This window comes from Streptopelia decaocto (assembly GCF_964273445.1).
Source record: "Streptopelia decaocto genome assembly, chromosome: 5".
NCBI lineage: Eukaryota > Metazoa > Chordata > Aves > Columbiformes > Columbidae > Streptopelia > Streptopelia decaocto.
The window spans coordinates 6,541,419-6,559,047 of record NC_138659.1 but is presented as its reverse complement, the minus strand read 5'-3'; the positions used below and the strand labels follow the sequence as shown (position 1 = coordinate 6,559,047).

At 56.2% G+C, this 17,629-nt stretch overlaps 1 protein-coding gene across 1 annotated transcript; it reads right to left on the bottom strand.

Annotated features, from left to right (window-relative positions):
* Window positions 1-1,973: 1,973 nt before the first annotated feature.
* Window positions 1,974-15,934, bottom strand: BRINP2 (BMP/retinoic acid inducible neural specific 2). The gene is made up of 8 exons (XM_082053646.1): window positions 15,800-15,934; window positions 8,066-8,433; window positions 6,262-6,452; window positions 5,963-6,153; window positions 5,471-5,576; window positions 4,884-5,120; window positions 4,473-4,695; window positions 1,974-3,850 (listed from the first exon to the last, which is right to left on the bottom strand). The coding sequence occupies exons 2-8, from the start codon at window positions 8,365-8,367 to the stop codon at window positions 2,734-2,736; spliced, it is 2,367 nt and encodes a 788-aa protein (XP_081909772.1). The 5' UTR covers window positions 8,368-8,433; window positions 15,800-15,934; the 3' UTR covers window positions 1,974-2,733.
* Between the last annotated feature and the right edge of the window lie 1,695 nt (window positions 15,935-17,629).

The following is a 17,629-nucleotide window of genomic DNA, read 5'->3' as shown; positions in this document are numbered from 1 at the left end:
AGCAGCTCATGCATTCACATTTAGGTGATTTTAGGCTGTATGACTGGTTAGGAGTGCCAAAAAGCACAGTAGGAAATGCTCTGTATGGAGGAGACAGAGGATGGAGCTGAGGAACATTAGCCTGATGCATGGCCCGTGTGATGATGGGGAGAAGTAGTGATATGATGGCCCAGAAAGATGTGTAGCAGAGGCTGACACGGTCTTTCTAGCCAGGAAGCCTCCTGGCTATACCCTTCTCATCCCCGGGCAGATGTCTGCCGGCTTCCTCCAGGGAGCTGAGATGATGGCTTTGACTTCTCATTTCCTCCTGATGTAATTGCCTGATTTTTTTATTTTTATTTTTTTTTTTCCCTTTAGGACTGGGAGACAAGGGAGAAGACGTGGGCAAAGGCAGACAGATGCACAAAGAAGTCCAGGTGACAGATTGAGGGATGCTGTAACCACAATAGCCGGCCTGATGAATTGACAGATTAGACAGGGAATATAAATAGCAACCATGGTTTATCCACCTCCGTTTTATTTTCCTCTTGCCTATCTCTTTATCACTCCTGGTGTTATTTTCCTCACACTTATCTCTTTATCTGTCCAGCCTGAGGATGGGGTGGGGGGACAGGCAGGTGATGGAAGCAGGAAGGATGATTTTAGGTTACCACCGGGTTTTGCAGCACTGAAGCAGGCAAGTTTTGCTAGCTGGAGAGGATGAAGAAGCCATCTCAGCTCTGCACACTGTGACACTTTTTCCCTCCTCTCTCCTTTTCCATGCACCCTGCCCATCCCCTGCTTTGGGGACGCTGTGGGTCGGAGAGCCGGCTCTTTCCTGTCTCTTGCCTCTTCATGGCCAAGAAATCAGGGCAGCCACCGAAGTGATGAGCTCGGCTTGTCTGGATACCCGGCCTTTCTATCCCACAGCTGCTTGATATTCTGGTCAGGCACCCAGCGCGGCGGCAGCAGCACCGGGGAGGGGTGGAGGGATGCAGGGAGGGGAGCCAGGCTGAGCTGAGCAGGTGCTGGAGATGCCACCAGCTCCCCAGTGGTGAGGATGCTGGAGATGACCTCAAGAAAACCCACTGCCACCTGGTTGACTGTGCTGGGTGTAGCAGAGGGTGGTGTCCAGGGTGGGTTGTGCCTGGTTTGGGGTCCTTTTTAAGGGGCTGATGAATGAAAAGATCAATAAAAATACCAGAAATATGGAGCAACTATAGGGACCAAGCCATAGAGACAAAACACAGACTATTGTACCTCTCTATACGATTATAACTGGCCAAAAAGGTGGCTGGGGGGTCAGATATTCCCTGTCTCTTCCCATACCAGAGCTAAGGGTCATCAAGTGAAGCTCCCAAGGGCCACACTTGACACGTCTGAAGAGGTAGGAAGGTACCACATTGGGCAATACAGCCACAGAATGGCTCACCCTGAGGTGTGCTGGGTGTTCATGTGGGACTGGGAGGATGTTGGACATGACAAGTGGATGGTGCCACATGGGTCCTTCCCACCAGCTTGGGGACCATCTGCTCCAGGCACCTCCCTGGGAGCAGAGGGGCACGGGCAGGATCTCTCCTGCCTCCAGTCATGGCTCATGGTCTTAATGGGCCACCTCGGAGCCCTGTTCCCCCAAGCTAATGAAGACGTGGACAGAAGACAGATGGCCAGCCCATGTGGTGGCATGTCCCCTCCTTGGGAGGCTTGGCTAGAGTCCAGAGAGCAGTGTGGTGACACGTGGGGACATGGCAGCCAGACACGCACGGGAGCACCCTCACCATCCCCTCCTGCTGCACAGCGAGGGAAGAGTCAGGGCCAGAGATGAAAGTATCTGTTCTTTTTTCTTTTTTTTTTTTTTTTTTTGTTTTTAATCTCGGTTGGTTTTGGTTGCTCTTTTGCTCAAAAAAGGCATTTTTTAAAAAATATATTAAACAGATACATTTTACTAAGATGTCTCTTGGCTGGAGCCACCAACAAGAAATGACACTCCCCAAATAAATAGGCTTAAAAAAACCCCTCCCAAACAAAACAGATAAATAAATACATAAATAAAACTTTTTTTTTCTTTTTTCTTTCTTTCTTTCTTTCTTTTGTTCTAGGTTTCTTTTCTTTTTGTAAGGAGTTGCAGCCCAGAGCTCTCTGCCAGTGTCTGTGATGGCAGCTGCCATGGGGCAGGTGCCAAGTCCTTCCCATGTGATGGGTGATGATGCCTCGTACCGCAGCAGATGCCAGATGCTCATGGAGAGGCCCCAGAGGAGATCTGCAGGGTCCCGGGGATCCCCCGGTGCCATGTGCAGGAAGGATCGCAGGGGATACGAAAGCGAAGGTGCCGGTAGAAACCTCTTAAAAAGACTACAAAAGTTGGGGTGCTGAGGAGACCACCCCTGGAGGAACCTCATGGTGGGTTGAGCATCTGCTGCAATGTGGCCAGCAGCTGCCACATCCATCCTCAGCCATCGGCACCGGAGCTCAAGCTCCAAGCCACTGGAGCTCAAGCAAAAGCCGTGGTGGCATCATCCCTGCGCTCGGAGCCGGTCTGCACCGCACAAGCCATCCCTTCGCTGTGGTACCGCAGCCTCCATCCCCCGAGCCCTGCATCTCTTTGGCCGGTTGCTGGGTGTACCATGGAAGCACACGGTTGGCACTAAGGTAAGGCCTTGATTTAATATTTTTAGGATCATTATTTCCCCCCTCTCTCCCCGGGGAGTCCTTTGTCCTGGCCCCCTCGCTCCAAGACCTGAGCAGCCCCGGCCGTTAGCTGCACAGCTTGCCCGTCTCCTGCTCTACCGCATTGGGCAGCTTGGCGTTGAAGGCTCTCAGGGAGGACTGGATCCTTGCCACCTCGTTGTTGGCCAACTTGAGCCTGTGGCGGAGCAAGCAAGTGAAGAGGTCGAGGCGGGTTTTGCCAGGGGGTGACAACCTGTTGACCCGGTCCCTGATCTCCAAGAGCTGGAGCATGGCCGAGTCCTGGGAGCCCTGGGTGTAGGGATAGTCCAGCTGAAGGATCAGGTCACGAATAGCATCTGGTTCGAAGGGCAGGCTGTAGCCAAAGACTTGCAAGCTGTTGATTTTCATGTAACCCAGGTTCTTGGAGGGATCTGACATCTCCAAGGGTTCATAGTAGATTGTCTCATTGGAACTGTCATCCAGAGACTTGATGCGGCTCCGCAAGTAGACATGGACTGTTTCAAAGAAGGTCTTATACTTGTTGCCCAAGGTGAGCGTCCAGTTTTGGCACTGGGCAGAGGCATCTACATTAGTCCTTTCCCAGTCTGGGAAGCTGCCCTCGTTGACGGGCATGAACCAACTCTCTGAGTGGCTTCCCCCGAAGGGGTTGACGTAGATGGCCATGACAGGCTCCAGCGTGCTGTTCTTGGTGAGGCAGATCTGCAGGGAGAGGGCCAACATCACGTGAACCAGCCCAGGCTTGTACTTGTTGCTCTTCAAGGTCAAGAGCATGCGTTTCCTCCAGGAAGGGTCAAACCAGCTCCCTAGGCGCATGTCATTGCTGATGAAGATGGAGTGCACCTCGATGCGGCTGTCCCGTTTCTGCAGGAGGTACTTGAGCTCCAGGTCCTGCAGGTCCGTCTCCAACCCCAGGTAGTGCTCCAGCGAGTCGGCCACCTCAGGCCGGCAGAAGCCCTGGGTGAGGACGTAGCCATGGTTGCAGGTCCCGCAGCGGGTGCTGTTGTCCTCAGCACAGCTGGCACAGGCTGCTCCCTCGCCCAAGGCACACGGGATGGGGCCCTGGCAGGAGGGCTGGTCAGAGGGACATGTGCAACTGTGGCTTTCTTCCAGGAAGGTCCCAGGCACGGTGGCCTCGCTGCAGTACAGGAGAGACTGTGCACGGCTCCACCAGTAAGGGAGGGACCTGGTGGAGAAGAGACACGAGAGGAGAGATGCTTACATGGCATCTTTTGGGGCGTGACCAACTTGATGGGGACAGACTTTTTAGCAGGGCCTGTTGCGATAGGACAAGGGGTGAAGGTTTTAAACTAAAAGAGGGGAGAGCCAGGCCAGACATGAGGAAGAAATTGTTTACACTGAGGGTGGTGAAACACTGGCCCAGGTTGGCCAGAGAGGTGGTGGATGCCCCATCCCTGGAGACATCCCAGGCCATGCTAGACAAGGCTCTGATCAATCTGAGCTGGTGAAGATGTCCCAGCTCATGGCAGGGGTTGGACTGAATGAGCTTTGAAGATCCCTTTCAACCCAAACCTTTCTATGATTCTGTGGAAGAGCTGCCCACCTTGCGTTCATTTTTTCTGCACTGCTGGTGGCCGCCCATGAACCGAGACCCATTGCCCACCTCCAGGCTTGGACCCAACCTCTCAGGGCCGCATCCCAGGGCTTCCCAGCTGCCTGCTTATGCCTGGGCATCCCTCCAGCAAGGTGGGAGCTCCTCCAGTCCCAGCCACGGGGCCGTGGGCCTGAGCCCCCTCAGGGCTCTGAGCAGTGTCCCCGGTGTGGGTGGGGGATGCCGTGGCACGTACCTCTCCTTTGGCAGTTTGAAGCGAGGTTGCCGGTGGCAGCGTTTGCTGAGGTTGAAGAGCCGCCGGATGAGTCGGTGGGTTTTCCTGGAGAGTAGCTTCAGGCTGGTGCCCAGCTGCTGGTAGCGATGCTGGACGTCCAGGTCCATGGCCCAGAAGTGGGAGATGGCCGTCCTGTTCAGGAAACGGTCCCCAGGGAGCCTCTTCACCAGGGCCTGAAACTCCTCTGCAGGGGGAGAGATGGGGTTGGCAGACCCAGGAGAGCAAGTGGTGAATGTAGGGCTGGACCCAACCTCCTTCCACCCAGGCTCTCAGGTCTTCATGGTGAGATGAAGTGGTGAGCCCCACAACCCAGCCAGGGCTGCTCTGAAAGGAGGGCTTGCAGGGAAGGAGATGCTTGGTGTGGGGTCTCACCTGACTCCTCGAACTGATTGTGGTGGCTCTCCCAGGCTCTCCAGAGCTGGGCCAGGCTGTTCTCCAGCGCCTGGACGTCGGGCTCGGGGCAGTTGCAGCGGGGGAAGGCGGGCTGGCAGCGGCAGCGGCAGTCGCTGTGGCGGCACACCAGCTCCCCGGCCGAGCCGCAGGCGATGTAGCTGAGGGCGGCCGCCACGAACCTCTCCCGCAGGTAGGAGGGGAGCACCGTCTGCAGCCCTGCGAGTGGGAGGCAGCTCCGAGAACATCAGGGCGCGTGTGGAACCCCTCAAAAACATCACCTGGGCGAGGAGGGAGCGAACCTTCCCTCTCCCCGAGCTTCCACCCTTGCATGATTTTCATATCAATTTGCTCTGGAGCCACTTGTCTGGGCTCTGCATCGATCTTGGCTCCTCTTGGCAGCCGAGCAACAACCTCATCCTGCCCAGCTTTGATTATTTTCATCCCCCTTTCCTCCCCAGCCCTTAAATTAAAAGCAGCATCTGGAGCCAGCATCCTCCCCAGCATCCTCCCCCAGCATCCCGTGGTGGCACTCGGCCATCACCATGTCCCCACCAGCCTGGTCCTACCTTGGAGCTGCACTTTGTTCTCAGGGCTCTGCACCAGCACGGAGCTCACTGAGTCCAGGTTGTCGTAGTTGCTGCAACCGAGTGGCCCCGTCCGTGTTTCGGTCACCTGGGGGAAGACCCATGGGTGGTCAGGGACATGAAGGGGACCCAGGGCACGTGCCACCCCCCCAAAACTGCTGCAGACAACCCCTGACCAGGCTCGCCGTGCCCCACTCCCCGTAGCAAGAGGATGCTTGGAGAGGAGAACTAATTGCCTGCTAATTGGCTTGTTGACAGGCGGCAGCCCTGCCTGCAGCCTGCTGAAAAATGTGCCTTCATTAGCGTGCCCAATTTCCCAGAAATAACAGGGATGCGCTTAACTTTGCCTGCTGTCCCCCTCCGCCCCACCTCCCCAGGCTGTGATGCTGCTTTAGGGTCTCAGCTGGCTTTGCGGGGGCCGCTGGTATGGCCAGGGGTCCCTGTCTCCCTCTCTGCCCTCGCCCCCTCACCTACCTTGATGGCGGCCGTGGCGATCTGGATGTGGTGGAGCCGGCGCAGGGTGCTCTCCCGGTCGATGAAGTAGGAGGCTGCCAGCTGGTGCAGGGTCTCCAGCGAGACCCCCGAGCTGTTCCCAGCTCCCCCGGCCGGCTCTGCCCTCCGGTTCAGCTTGCGCTTGTCCACAAAAATGGTCAGGGACTCCTCTCCTGGGGAGGGGGGACACATGATGCTTTTGGGGGGCTGCTGGGCTCACCCATTCCCCTTGTTGGCTGTATTTCTCCCGCGGTGTTTATTTTCTCACCCCCATCACTCACCTCCCAGCGTGGCAGCCAGCAAGAAGTGGGTCCCATATTTTTTGATGAGGCTGTCGGTGATCTGCTGGGGGCTGGGCCGGCGTCCCAGCAGACGGATGTTGCGGATGAATTCGGGGGCCAGGGGAAGGGGCAGGCTGAAGAAGTCTTTCCTCTCCAAGGCCAAATTATTCACCTTCCAGCGAGCAAACTCTCTGCGGGAGAATAGCGGTGGTGGGGAGAAGGTTCAAAGCCAGTCCCGCCGTGCTACATGCACACTGTCCCTTCCGCTCTCCCCGCTTTCCACCTTGGGGCAGGGGATGGTGGCAAAACTTCCACTGGGACCATCCCGATCTCCCCATTGCCACAGCAGAGATGAAGGACCAAATGCATGCCGTCACCAGCTATAGATCCAGCCTACACCATCGATGGTGATTATGAGCTACAAGCAGTGGAGATGCCTGACATTAATTAATCAAGCATCTCTGTCAGGCATTAATCCCTGCCCAGGGCAGAGCCAGAGCCCTTTCCAGCCTCCTGGGCTGGACGTGCCTAATCCATCCTCCATCCCCAACACCGTGTTCCTACAGATCTTGGTGAAAATCTGACATCTGCGGGTTTCATGATTTTAAGTATTGGCAGTTTTTTGTGGGAAGTTGGAGGTGTCGGGATGTGGTAGGGTTGGTGGTGAGTCCCCGCGTACACAACCAGTGGCTGACCTCAGCCTCATCTTCGTCATTTTGCTCTAATTAAAACCAGGCAGCAGCTTTCAGGCAGTTTAGTTGGGGCTGGTTGGGAAAGGAGGAACAGGAGGAGGAGGGAGAGCTGGATGTGGGTCTTGGTGGGTGCTGGGTGGCCTCCCATCATGATTTTTGGGGCCAAAAGGTGGGATGTTGAGGCCAGGAGCAGAGCTGAGGGTGAGGGAGGGGAGGCTACATGGGGCTAGGGGGCCAGGAGCTGTGCAGCCCACCCCATCCCACAAGCAAAGTGAGCCCCAAAGGCAGGTTCTCTGCCTTGGAGGAGGCACAAGCCAGCTGCCGTCCCTCTGGCTGCTTCTTCCCGTCCCACCACCGTCACCAGCAGTGTCCCTGGAGGACATGGGTCCCTCAGCATGGCAGCATCAGTGCGTAGGAAAGCGGGGAGAGGAGCTCTCTGGGGGTGCCGGGCTTTGCTCACTGCTGGAACCCCCCTGGGGCTTCACATCAGCGAGGAGAGGAAGGGAAAAGGGCTCATTAGCAGGAGGCAACAGCCTCAATTAGTGCTGGGAGGCGATGGAGTGTGTTTCCCACGCTGGCTGTCATGGGGTGGCCCTTTGCTGGGGTTGTTGGACCCCACTGCTGCTGAGCTTGGTTCTCCACCAGCAAGAAACCCCCTCCAGCATTGGCCCCCATGCATGTAGCATCCTGCTGCCATGGGCTGTGAGGTAACGGCACTGGGGATGTGCCAGGGGTCAGTCAGGGTGGCTTTTCATGAGCCCCTGCAGCATCCCGCCCCTGACAGCTGTCAGTCCAGGCAGGGTCAGTAATTCAGCACAGAGATGTCTTTGCGCATGGCAGAAGGACAAAAGAGCATCCCTCTGCCTCCCACCGTACAGGCTGATCCCATCTCAACCCGCGCAACCAAATCACTCCCGATTTGGGCCAAACCCTGCCCGAAGCCCATCCCAGCCATGCCATGGGCATCCTGGGGGGCTGCTGTTACATTCCCCAGGAAAGCAGGATCTTGCAGACACCCACCTCTCCCACACAGGGTGATTAAAGCGGGTCCATCTCCACTCTGCCGTGACCCCCGTAGCCCCCTACAGCACATGGCATCCAAGGTGTCTCACCTGTAGATCCTGTACCTGGTGGTGAAACCCTGCCGGTAGCGCTCCACAAAATCCACGTACTCCTGGGCTCGGTAGAAGGGTCCCCGGTCAGTGAGGAGCCAGTCGAGGGGTGCCCGGCCAGAGGAAGAGGAGGACAAGGAGGAGGAGGAAGGGGTGGCGGGGGCGGCATGCTGCTGGGCCACCGTGCCGCCCGCCCCGCTGGCCAGCCCCCAGCGGCAGCACGTGCTCAGGGCCAGGAGGGCCAGCGGCCACGGGAGCATCGGCGAGGGCCCGTCAGCGCGCGGGAGGTCCTGCCGCCCCATCCTGCTGCTGTCCGGCCGGCTTCTTCATTCTCTCACCCCGCGGCGACCCTCCGGGACAGCCCTGCCCTGCAACGGCAACAAGCCAAGCGGGGAGGACAATTGCGTGAGGTTCAACAAGACCAAGTGCTGGGTCCTGCATTTGGGTCACAACAGCTCCAGACAACACTACAGCCTTGGGGAAGAGCAACTGAAAGGCTGCCCCATGGAAAAGGACCTGGGGGTGTTGGTGACAGCAGATGAACATAAGCCAGCATGTGCCCAGGTGGCCAAAAACGCCACCAGCATCCTGGCTGGTACCAGCCCTGGTGTGGCCAGCAGGCCCAGGGCAGTGACCGTCCCCAGTGCTGGGCACTGGGGAGGCCAAACCTCGAAATCCTGGGGTCAGTTTTGGGCCCCTCACGACAGGAAAGCCCTTGAGGTGCTGGAGCGAGTTGAGAGAAGGGAACGGAGCTGGGGAAGGGGCTGGAGCACAAGTGTGATGGGAGCGGCTGAAGGACCTGGGGGGTTCAGCTGGAGAACAGGAGCTGAGGGGAGACCTTCTGATCTCTGAACTGCCTGAAAGGAGCTTGGAGCCAGGGGGGGGTCGGGCTCTGCTCCCCAGGAACAAGCGCCAGGAGCAGAGGAAAAAGCCTCAAGTTGCACCAGGGGAGGTTTAAACTTGGATATAAGGAAACATTTATTGCCAGAAAGGGCTGTTGGGCATCGGAACAGGCTGCCCAGGGCAGTGGTGGAGTCACCATCCTTGGAGGGGTTGAACAGACACGGGAGATGAGGTTCTTAGGGACATGGTTTAGTGCCAGTGTTGGGTTAATGGTTGGATTGGATGATCTTGAGAGTCTCTTCCACCCAAAATGATTCTGTGATTCTATGTTTGCAGGGGTGCCTGGTGGGGCCAATTTGGCACTAATATAAACCAGGTGGTACCATGAGCCAAGAGAAGGTGGGGTTTGTTTTGGGGAGGCTGCTGAGGAAGGGAAATCTGTGCTTTGGGGAGAGCCATGTATCCGGTATGGACCAATTGTGCCACAGGTGGTAAGAGTTCATGGGGTTAGGGGTGCTGCCTGCTGCTGAAGTTAAATGAAAACTGGCTAGTGCCTGTCTGAGAAATTTCTTTCTTTTTCTTCATGTTTTTCTCTGCTGAGCATCAGCCTGGTGAGCCAAGCTTGCTGCTACAAGGTGCCTGTGCAATGGGGATGGTGGACAGCCTCTGCGTCCTGCACTTTGGAGATGTCCACCACGATCATATCCAGATTGTTTTAGGGGCCCTAAAAATAATAAGCATAGGGAACTGGAAAAAATAAGCTTCTTTAGGTATGAGTTGAGCTGTGTGTGGTTGATGATGGACTTCCCTTTGCATCCTGCCAGTGGATGGATGGATGGATATCCACCCCAAGGCTGGCTGGGCTGGTTGCAGCGGTGTTTTGAATGCAATTGGCATTTGCCTCAAGCCAAGGCTCTTCTCATAACCCAGTGTGGCAATATCTGCAGGAGTAAAGATTGAGCTTTGCTGGGAGCAGCAGCCTCAGGGCCTGAATTGGCAAGTGAAGGTGGGAGATGGGGAGCTGCAAGGTCTGGCAGAGCCAGGGTGAGGTGTCCTGCTGGGCAGCAAGAGCTGTTTGCCTAAAACAGGGACCCCACCACTGCTGTGCTTCCAGAGGAGGTGATTTTTATTCTGGGAAAGTGGCCGGTGAGCCCAGTTGCTCACCCCTGCTGAGCACACACCAGCCGTGCGTTCTCCTAAACAGGGCTTTGCTAGATGAATCATCACGCTTTAACATGTATTATTATTTTTTAATTTTTTTTTTCTCCCTCTCTTCTATTTTTAAACCCTTAAGGGTGCACTTTGATTACACTTTCTCAGCTTCTCGCTCAGCCCTTGAGGCTGGGGCCCTGTTAATTTTCAACAAAAGCTGAGATTTTCACATCATCAGATTTTGGGTGCCGGGGCAGCGGGGTGGGCAGGAGCAGCAGGCAGGGTTTTTCTGTTCCCCCCACACTGTTTTTCCACACGTCACCCTTGTTTCTCCCAGGCAGCCACATAACACCTTGGTTGTTGCCTCCTGCTCATGGCATGTGAAGTCCCCCGTGGCCATGATGTGGCCAAATCCTGGCCCAAATGAATAGCCCCCTCATGCTGGGGTGGGCAGGAGGTTTGGGACCAGCAGGGTCAGGCTGGTTTCCTCACTCTGCACCACGAGGGCTAGAGGGGGCATCTGTTCCCACCCAAAACGTGGCAGGATCTGATGCTGGCTGCTCACAGAGCTGCCGCATGTGGGTGATGGCTGAGCAGCACTTTGGCTGCTCCAGAATTCTCCCTGCCTGCAACCAAAGCTGGGCCGTGGGGAAGCAGGCAGCCAGGATGCTGTGGCTGTCCGAAGCAGGCAAGCACCTTGCTCTCCTCCCCATCAATATCTGTAGCTGCAATTAAAATCGAGGTGGCCTGGGAACCAAAGGAAGACGCAATGCTCAGGATTAAACCCTCCTGGCCACCCGCTGCCCGTGGGTCCTGGGCTATGCAGGGTGACTCGGGACAAGCTGCTGTGACCAGGAGGACATGGTGAGAGCCAGAGCCTGGCAGCAAACCCTATAGATGGTTTAGATGCTGACCACGGGCTAAACCCTCTGTGCCACGGAGGAAAGCAGCGCTCCTGAGGTGAGAGCACTCCTTTGAGCAGCATTTTTCTAAACCTGGCTTGTGGAAACGCTCTGCTTGTAGCATTAAATATGGCTGTGCCAGCAAAAACACCTCTCTTGAACAGGCAGCATGCTGGGTAGCCCACCTGTTGCACCACAAATGGGCTCAGCACTGCCCATCTCCTTGGCCTCTGTCCTCGTCTGTGGCATTTAGGTGGCTCCTGACCCCCCGAGCCAAGCTGGGGCTGGGCTAGGGGACAGGGGCTGCTCTCTGGCTGGACTCCTCTCCCCTCACCCAGGTCTATGCAGCCAAGGAGATGCTTTTCCATGAGTATCATGCTCGTGGCTTCATCCATCACCACTTTGCACCACCACAGACTGGTATGGACGGGCTTGCACCAGTCACCTCGCTGCCCTCCCCAGGATTTTTCTGGCATAAATCATGAGGACATGAAAGTGATTCAAATCATGGAGGGGATTTTTTTTTGGGGGGGACCAGGCAGAGCACTGTTTCTTCTAGCAAACCATCCTGGCTGCTAACAACTTCCCACCCCCATGTGCCTTCCCCAGGAGGGGCTCCCCATGCTGTCTTTCCCCTCCAAACCCCCTCTCCCACCTCCCCTCCCAGCACCACAGCTCAGGGCAGAAAACCTCATCAGGGTGACCATCATCGGGACAGATATCTGGGATGGAGCCACCTTGGGCTAGACCAGCTAGAAACCACTTCATCCTGCTCTGCCACCTTCCCCGGGGAGCTTATTCTGAGATTAGTAACTGAAGGTAAGGTGTTTCCTTGTGGTCACGTCATGTTTTAGTATAGAGTGATAAAAAATAGTCAGAATTGGGGTATTTCCAGCACTTGGCTGGTGCAAATCCAGCAAAGGTCCCCTCCTGGCATGCAAAAGTTTCCAGCCTTGCTAAATGAGCTCTTATTTACACCTGCCTCTTATTTACACCCAGAGTGCTGGCACCTCTGAGCCGGGTGCTTGCCTGGGGACAGGCGCTGACGCACACGAGCGTCCTTGCCAAGAGAGCCTGGGCAGGAACGGGCAGGAAAGCCTGCGCTGGGTCACACCGTGAGCTTATCCCTGAGGAGCAGCTTTCCTGCATCGTCACGGGCTAATTTATTTGCCGGTATTGATCAGGGGTTATATAAAATAAGTATATGGAGAAATTGGTGTAGCTCCATATAGTCCTTAGTCCACACAGCTGTATGTGGGGGGCTCTGTTTTTGCTGGGGGCCTGCTGCTGCTCTGCAGAGCTGGGGTGATGCTTATCGGGGTGCACCTCTTCCTGCTCACACCAACATCCCCCCACAATGCCAGGGAGGGCAAAGCTCCTTGGAAATGAGTAACTCCCTTGACCTTACTACTAGAGCTGGAAATAACTTTCTAATCACTTTTCCTTGATCCAAAAGAATGAAGATTTGATGAGAAGCATCTGACTTTTTTTTTTTTTTTTAATTTAGGGTTTTGCATCACAAGAGTTGGAAAACTTCCAGCTTGTTAATGTTTTTTTTTTCTTTTTTATCCTTCCCCCTTCTATAAAAACCTTTAAAGCAAAGGAAGAAGAGTGCCAATGCAAATATTCTTGGCAAACTTTCCCAGGACTACAACCTCCTTCCTGGCCAAATCTTCCTGATCTTGTTGCAAGCCTCCGTGTCCCCATTGCCTGCAGCAGAACAACCCACTGTCCCTCCGGTGACGGCTGATGCACAGCCCAGACTGCCACTTGTCACGAGCTGCATCTTAAAAATAGCTTGTTGCCATTTCTAGAGCCACCTTCCTACCCTCAAGATGGCAACGGGATTGCTCTGCGGTGGGTGTCCTCATCCAAAATGGCTCGAGAGACTGAGGCAGGATGGTGGGAGATGTGGATGGGGATGCTCGAGTGGCCGGTGAGCTGCAAAAGCCTTTCTCTACTGCTCTCAGAGCTGCTGGTGACAGCAGCAACATCCTGCAGAGTTATGCTGAGGTCCCTGCTTGCTTCCACACCGATGGCATCTCCGGAATCACGTGCTCCACCACTAATCAGGCTGAGTTCAATAATTAAGATGTTAGCTAATTGTCAGGGACATTAACATTGATTTCTGCCCTTTCATGCTGCAGGAGCGGATCTAGAGATACATAAAGCTGCAAAGCGTGCACTGGTATCTGCTGGGTGCTGTGGGGGAAGCACAGGACTCCAGGCAAACTCTGGCACTACCTCCTGTAAATGCTGAACTTGAGCCCAGACTAAAAGCAGCACCCAGTGTCTGTGCCAGGCAGGGCGATAGCTGTTGGTGGCAGAGCTGTGGAATGTCCCCAGCCATAGGGGACTGGTCCCTGGGGCAAAGTAGAGGCAAAGGCACATCTGTGTGGGAGCATGGAGTGATGGGGGTGGGTCTTAGCAACAGAGTCTCCATCTCATTAAACATGGGAAACCTTTATCAAATTAAGGCCACTTAGAAGAGTCTGGGCAGAGGGTAAGTGCGGTTTAGTTTCTGAAGTGGATTGAGTCAGCTGAGCCATGCCTATGTGAATTCATGCAGGCACCCAGACACCCCCCCAGGACAGACAGACATCCCCAAGGGCTCAATCCTGCTGGATGCTCAGCCTCTTGCTCTGGAGCCACCAACCTCACTTGGGGTTTTGTGGGACCTTGGTACCCGTCCCTGCCTGCACCACTGCCCGTTCTGCCCGGCTCTGTGATGGTGTGCAAGGTGCTGCAGCTGCCGGGCTCACATCCGTGCACTCCCAAGGAAGCGCCAGGGCCTCATTGATCTTGTCGGGGTAATTAAGAGAGCGAGCCTGGCACCGCCGGAGCGACAGCAGCACGGTAATCGCTGGCAAAGCGGGCACGGCGGGGTGCTGTCAGCCACCTGGCACCCGGCCTGCGGAGACGCGGCTCCAGGCAGCGAGCACGGGGACAGCCACCTCGGAGCCTGCCACCCCTGCCCGAGCAGCAATGTTAAAGACCACGGGCTGTGAACCAGTTGGGCTCCTGCAAACCACCCTCTGTAGCCTGTTCAGTCACTATTGCTGAGGGAGTTTAAGTCACTGCCTTCCTGAGACTGGTTTAAAAAACCTGCAAGACTGGATGACTTGGGTTCCTTTTATTAGCTTTTCTTCACATCCTTAAGAGCAAGACACTCAAAGATGAGAGTAAAGGAAAATAGCAGAAAATCCCAGGACTTGGGGAGCTAAGGATTTGCATAAGACATCAAATGAGATGAAGCCTGGGCTGCCATCAGGGGAGATAGCAGCTGCGTGTAGCATGTTGCACCAGTGCCATGTGTTCTGCCCTCTGGCTTTGCACACCCGAGACTTTCCCACCCACAGGCAGAAAGCCTCTTAAAAGAGCAATGTGCCAAATACAACTCCCCCCAGTGCAGTGACGGTGGTGGCAGCACCGAATTCCCCCGCCTTGTGCTGAGCTCTCAGCCTGAAGCATCCCTGCAGATGGGTCTCACGGGCCAGAGAAGAGCATTCCTGTACTCCAGAGCCACAGAAGAGCATCCCAGCAGCCCAGTCCCAAGAGAGGACAGCTCCTTCTTCCACCGACAGACCCTGTACCAACAGGGGTACCAGCCTCATGGAGGAGCTAGAGGCAGTGCAAGGTGGGGATCGCTCCCTCCTGTCCCTTCACACTGGTGACATGTGTCACAGATGAGCAGTGATGCCTGCTGGTAGCTCAGCCTTAGCAGCACAGAGTAAATAAGGTGGTGGGTGGCAGGAGCTGGGCAGAGCCAGGAGGAGATTTGGGATGCTGCAGTGGGGTCATCCCACATTCCAGCACCCCGCTCCTCCCCGGGTCTAAAAACTGTCGCTGAACCCCTACCCAAGCCAGATCCGCTTGGAAAAAGAAGTGCAGGGAGCTCCTTGTAACATCTCCGGGGCTTGCTAGGGACCCTCCTGGCTGCTGACAGAAAGGGGACACTGACATCTGCCGGCAGGTCCCACCCAGCCCCGCAGCACCCAGGCTCACCCTGCCCGGCCTCGGGGGACATGGGGGTGCCCCAAAGATGGGGCAGGACAGGGGGAACATCACTGTGCTGAGAGCCGCTGCTCTGGAGCTCGGTGCTTTAAACCCAGAGCTTTGTTTCCTACCAAAAAAGAAAAAATATCCGTGTTTAGGGAATGGAATTGAGCCTCGGAGCCGGGGAGCCCTCTCTCCCGGAGGCTGCTGGCACCGGTACTGTCCTGGGAACCGCACGCAGCATTCGAGGTGAGCAAACACCATCCTACGGGTCACCCGCTCCTCGCCTCGGCCCGGAGCTCCGGCAGATGAGCCGGTGGCAGTGGGGCCCTGCGCTGCAGCACGGGGCTTCGGAGACCTCTCCTGTTGATTTATATATGCCCAACAGTCAAGTATGTGCTTGAGCGCTTCACGGAGCATTTTCCCCAGTCCCTGCGGTCCCGGGGCAGCTCCCACCGGCATCTCCCTCGCAAGCAGCAGCAGGTTTCCAGTATCATGGGCATCTTTTCTATCCCGCCAGCACCCGGCTCCACCGGGTCGGTCGCAGCCCCCCGCACTCGGGCACCGGAATGGCTCCTGCCCAGGAAGGGCTGGTTGCCTTCCTCTAGCCCCGTCGTCTCCGAAGCGAGCCCTAAGCAGGGAGGCAACTTGACCAAGGTCACCGAGTGAGCCCGGCGGCAGCCGAGCCGCGTCTCCACTGTCGCGCACGGCGGTACCGGGGATCTCCACCGCGCGGGGCCGCGGTTTCCACCGCACTGCTCCTTCTCCGCCATCCCACCCACCAGCGGGGTCCCCACGCCGTCTTATCCTCTCTCTCCCCCCCGCGATCCCGCAGACTTACCCCAGGCTCGGGCTCAGAGCCGGCGGGGCACTGGCCGCTTCTCCGTCCCGTTCTGCTCTGCCTCAGCGGCCCTAGGCCCTGCCCCACGGCCGCTCCCCGGCTGCCGCATGGCCGGGCGGGCAGGCGGCCCCCGGCGGCCCCGCCGCCATCCCGCTCCGGTGCCGCCGCGCTCCGGTCCCGCCGCGCTCCGCGGGTGCCGCCGCCGCCGCCCGATAATATATGCAGAGCCGTCAGCCAATAAAAGGCGCCGCCGGCCTCCCAGCACCTTCTCATTGGTGGCGGCGCGCTGGGCACGGGGCGGGGCGGAGCGGACACGCGTGGAGCGGCGCGGGGGTCGCGGCCGGGGGCGCTGGGGCCGGTCCGGGCTCTGTGGGGATCCCGAGCCCCCCGGCCGCTCCCCTCCCTTCTTCCCGGCCCCTGAGCCCGCCTGTGCCCCAAGGGCCCAGCGGGTCGCCCCGCGGTGGTAGCGCAAGGGAGGGGTCGCTGCTTCGAGGCCCCGGGAGCGCGCTGGCACCGGCTTCACCCGGACTTCAGAGGAACCCTGGTTGCGCCAAGTTGCACCATCAATGCCGGTAAATTATTAACGAGGTTCGGGATTTGTGGGGTGTTACCGGAGATGGGCAGGAGGATGCTATTGGTGACACCAGAATTACACTTGTCTGTTTTACTTATCTGGGTGGATTTTTCACACCTCCTAACAAGTCCCTGGTTTGCCCCTCTTTTGCTCCTCTTTGTGCGGTGTTGGGCACTACAAGGGCACTGCTTTGGGGGATGCACCCTGTTTCCAAATACGGGCAGAAAGGACCTTCTTGGCGACCCTGTCTGAATAATACAATTATACTTTTTTTTTTTTTTTTTCCATTGGTGAGGGGAACCCTTGTTTTTTAACAATTTTGAGCAGCAAAAGGGCCTGGCAGATGCCTTCCAAAGGTATTTGCCTAGGTCCCCGAAAGGAGAGCCATGCTCTATCCTACAAAACACCACTGCTCATTTTTCCTGATTTTTCTTGATTTTGTCAGTTGTTCCTGCCGGCAGACAGCCGGTGCCAGTGGGAGATGATGCTGCTGGAACACCCTCCCAACTCACTGACTTCTGAAAACACCCTCACTGTTATCTGTTCAGTGCTCAGATCTGGTTATTAATGAGACCAGTATGAGAAAAGGGTAATTTCTTGTGAGCATGGCTTTTCCTCCCCAAAATGTAGTGGATAACTGGAAGAGTTATAATAAATCAGAAATAGGTCTGGGGAAAAGCACTTTGTAGCTCTTCCACTCGGTGTGTTTGGGATGCAGCGTTTCCCCCTTGTGATGCCCATACTGGGGCATGTTAAGCTTCACAGCTGGCACCAGTGATGAAGAAATGCCTTCAGGAGGTGAGGGGAAGAGCTCGAAACAAAAAAAAAAAAAAAAAGCAAGATTTTGTTAAAGTAGCATCTATCTGCTGTGCCTGGTTTTGTTTGGAGGTGCCAGACAGGATGGAGCCGAGCTTTGTGCAAGGAGCCAGCGTGGCGTTGGGGGGGTGGGAGCTGCATTTTGAGGGTGGTGATGCCTCCACACCCCTTTGCTGTAGATGCTGCTTTGAGCTCACTTAAAGAGAGTGAAAATAAGAAGCACCTGCTGCAAAAAGAAACAGCAAGCTTGGGTTTGGCCCTTGGGCTCTTAATGATTTTTTTTTTCTTTTTCGTACATGGGGCCTTTGGAGGTCCATGACTTCTCCGGGACTTTGGAGATCTGGGACTTCTGGGGCTTCAGAGGTCTGTGATTTCTTCTGGGACTTCTGGGGTTTTAGAGGTCTGGGACTTCTGGGGTTTTAGAGGTCTGGGACTTCTGG

Excerpts from the sequence above, each read along its gene's own strand:
- BRINP2 (XM_082053646.1), bottom strand. The coding sequence starts at position 8,367 with ATGGGGCGGCAGGACCTCCCGCGCGCTGACGGGCCCTCGCCGATGCTC. Across the intron at positions 6,154-6,261 it reads GCTGGCTGCCACGCTGGGAG|GAGAGGAGTCCCTGACCATT; the intron begins GTGAGTGATGGG and ends CCCCCTCCCCAG. Across the intron at positions 5,121-5,470 it reads GAACAAAGTGCAGCTCCAAG|GGCTGCAGACGGTGCTCCCC; the intron begins GTAGGACCAGGC and ends TCCCACTCGCAG.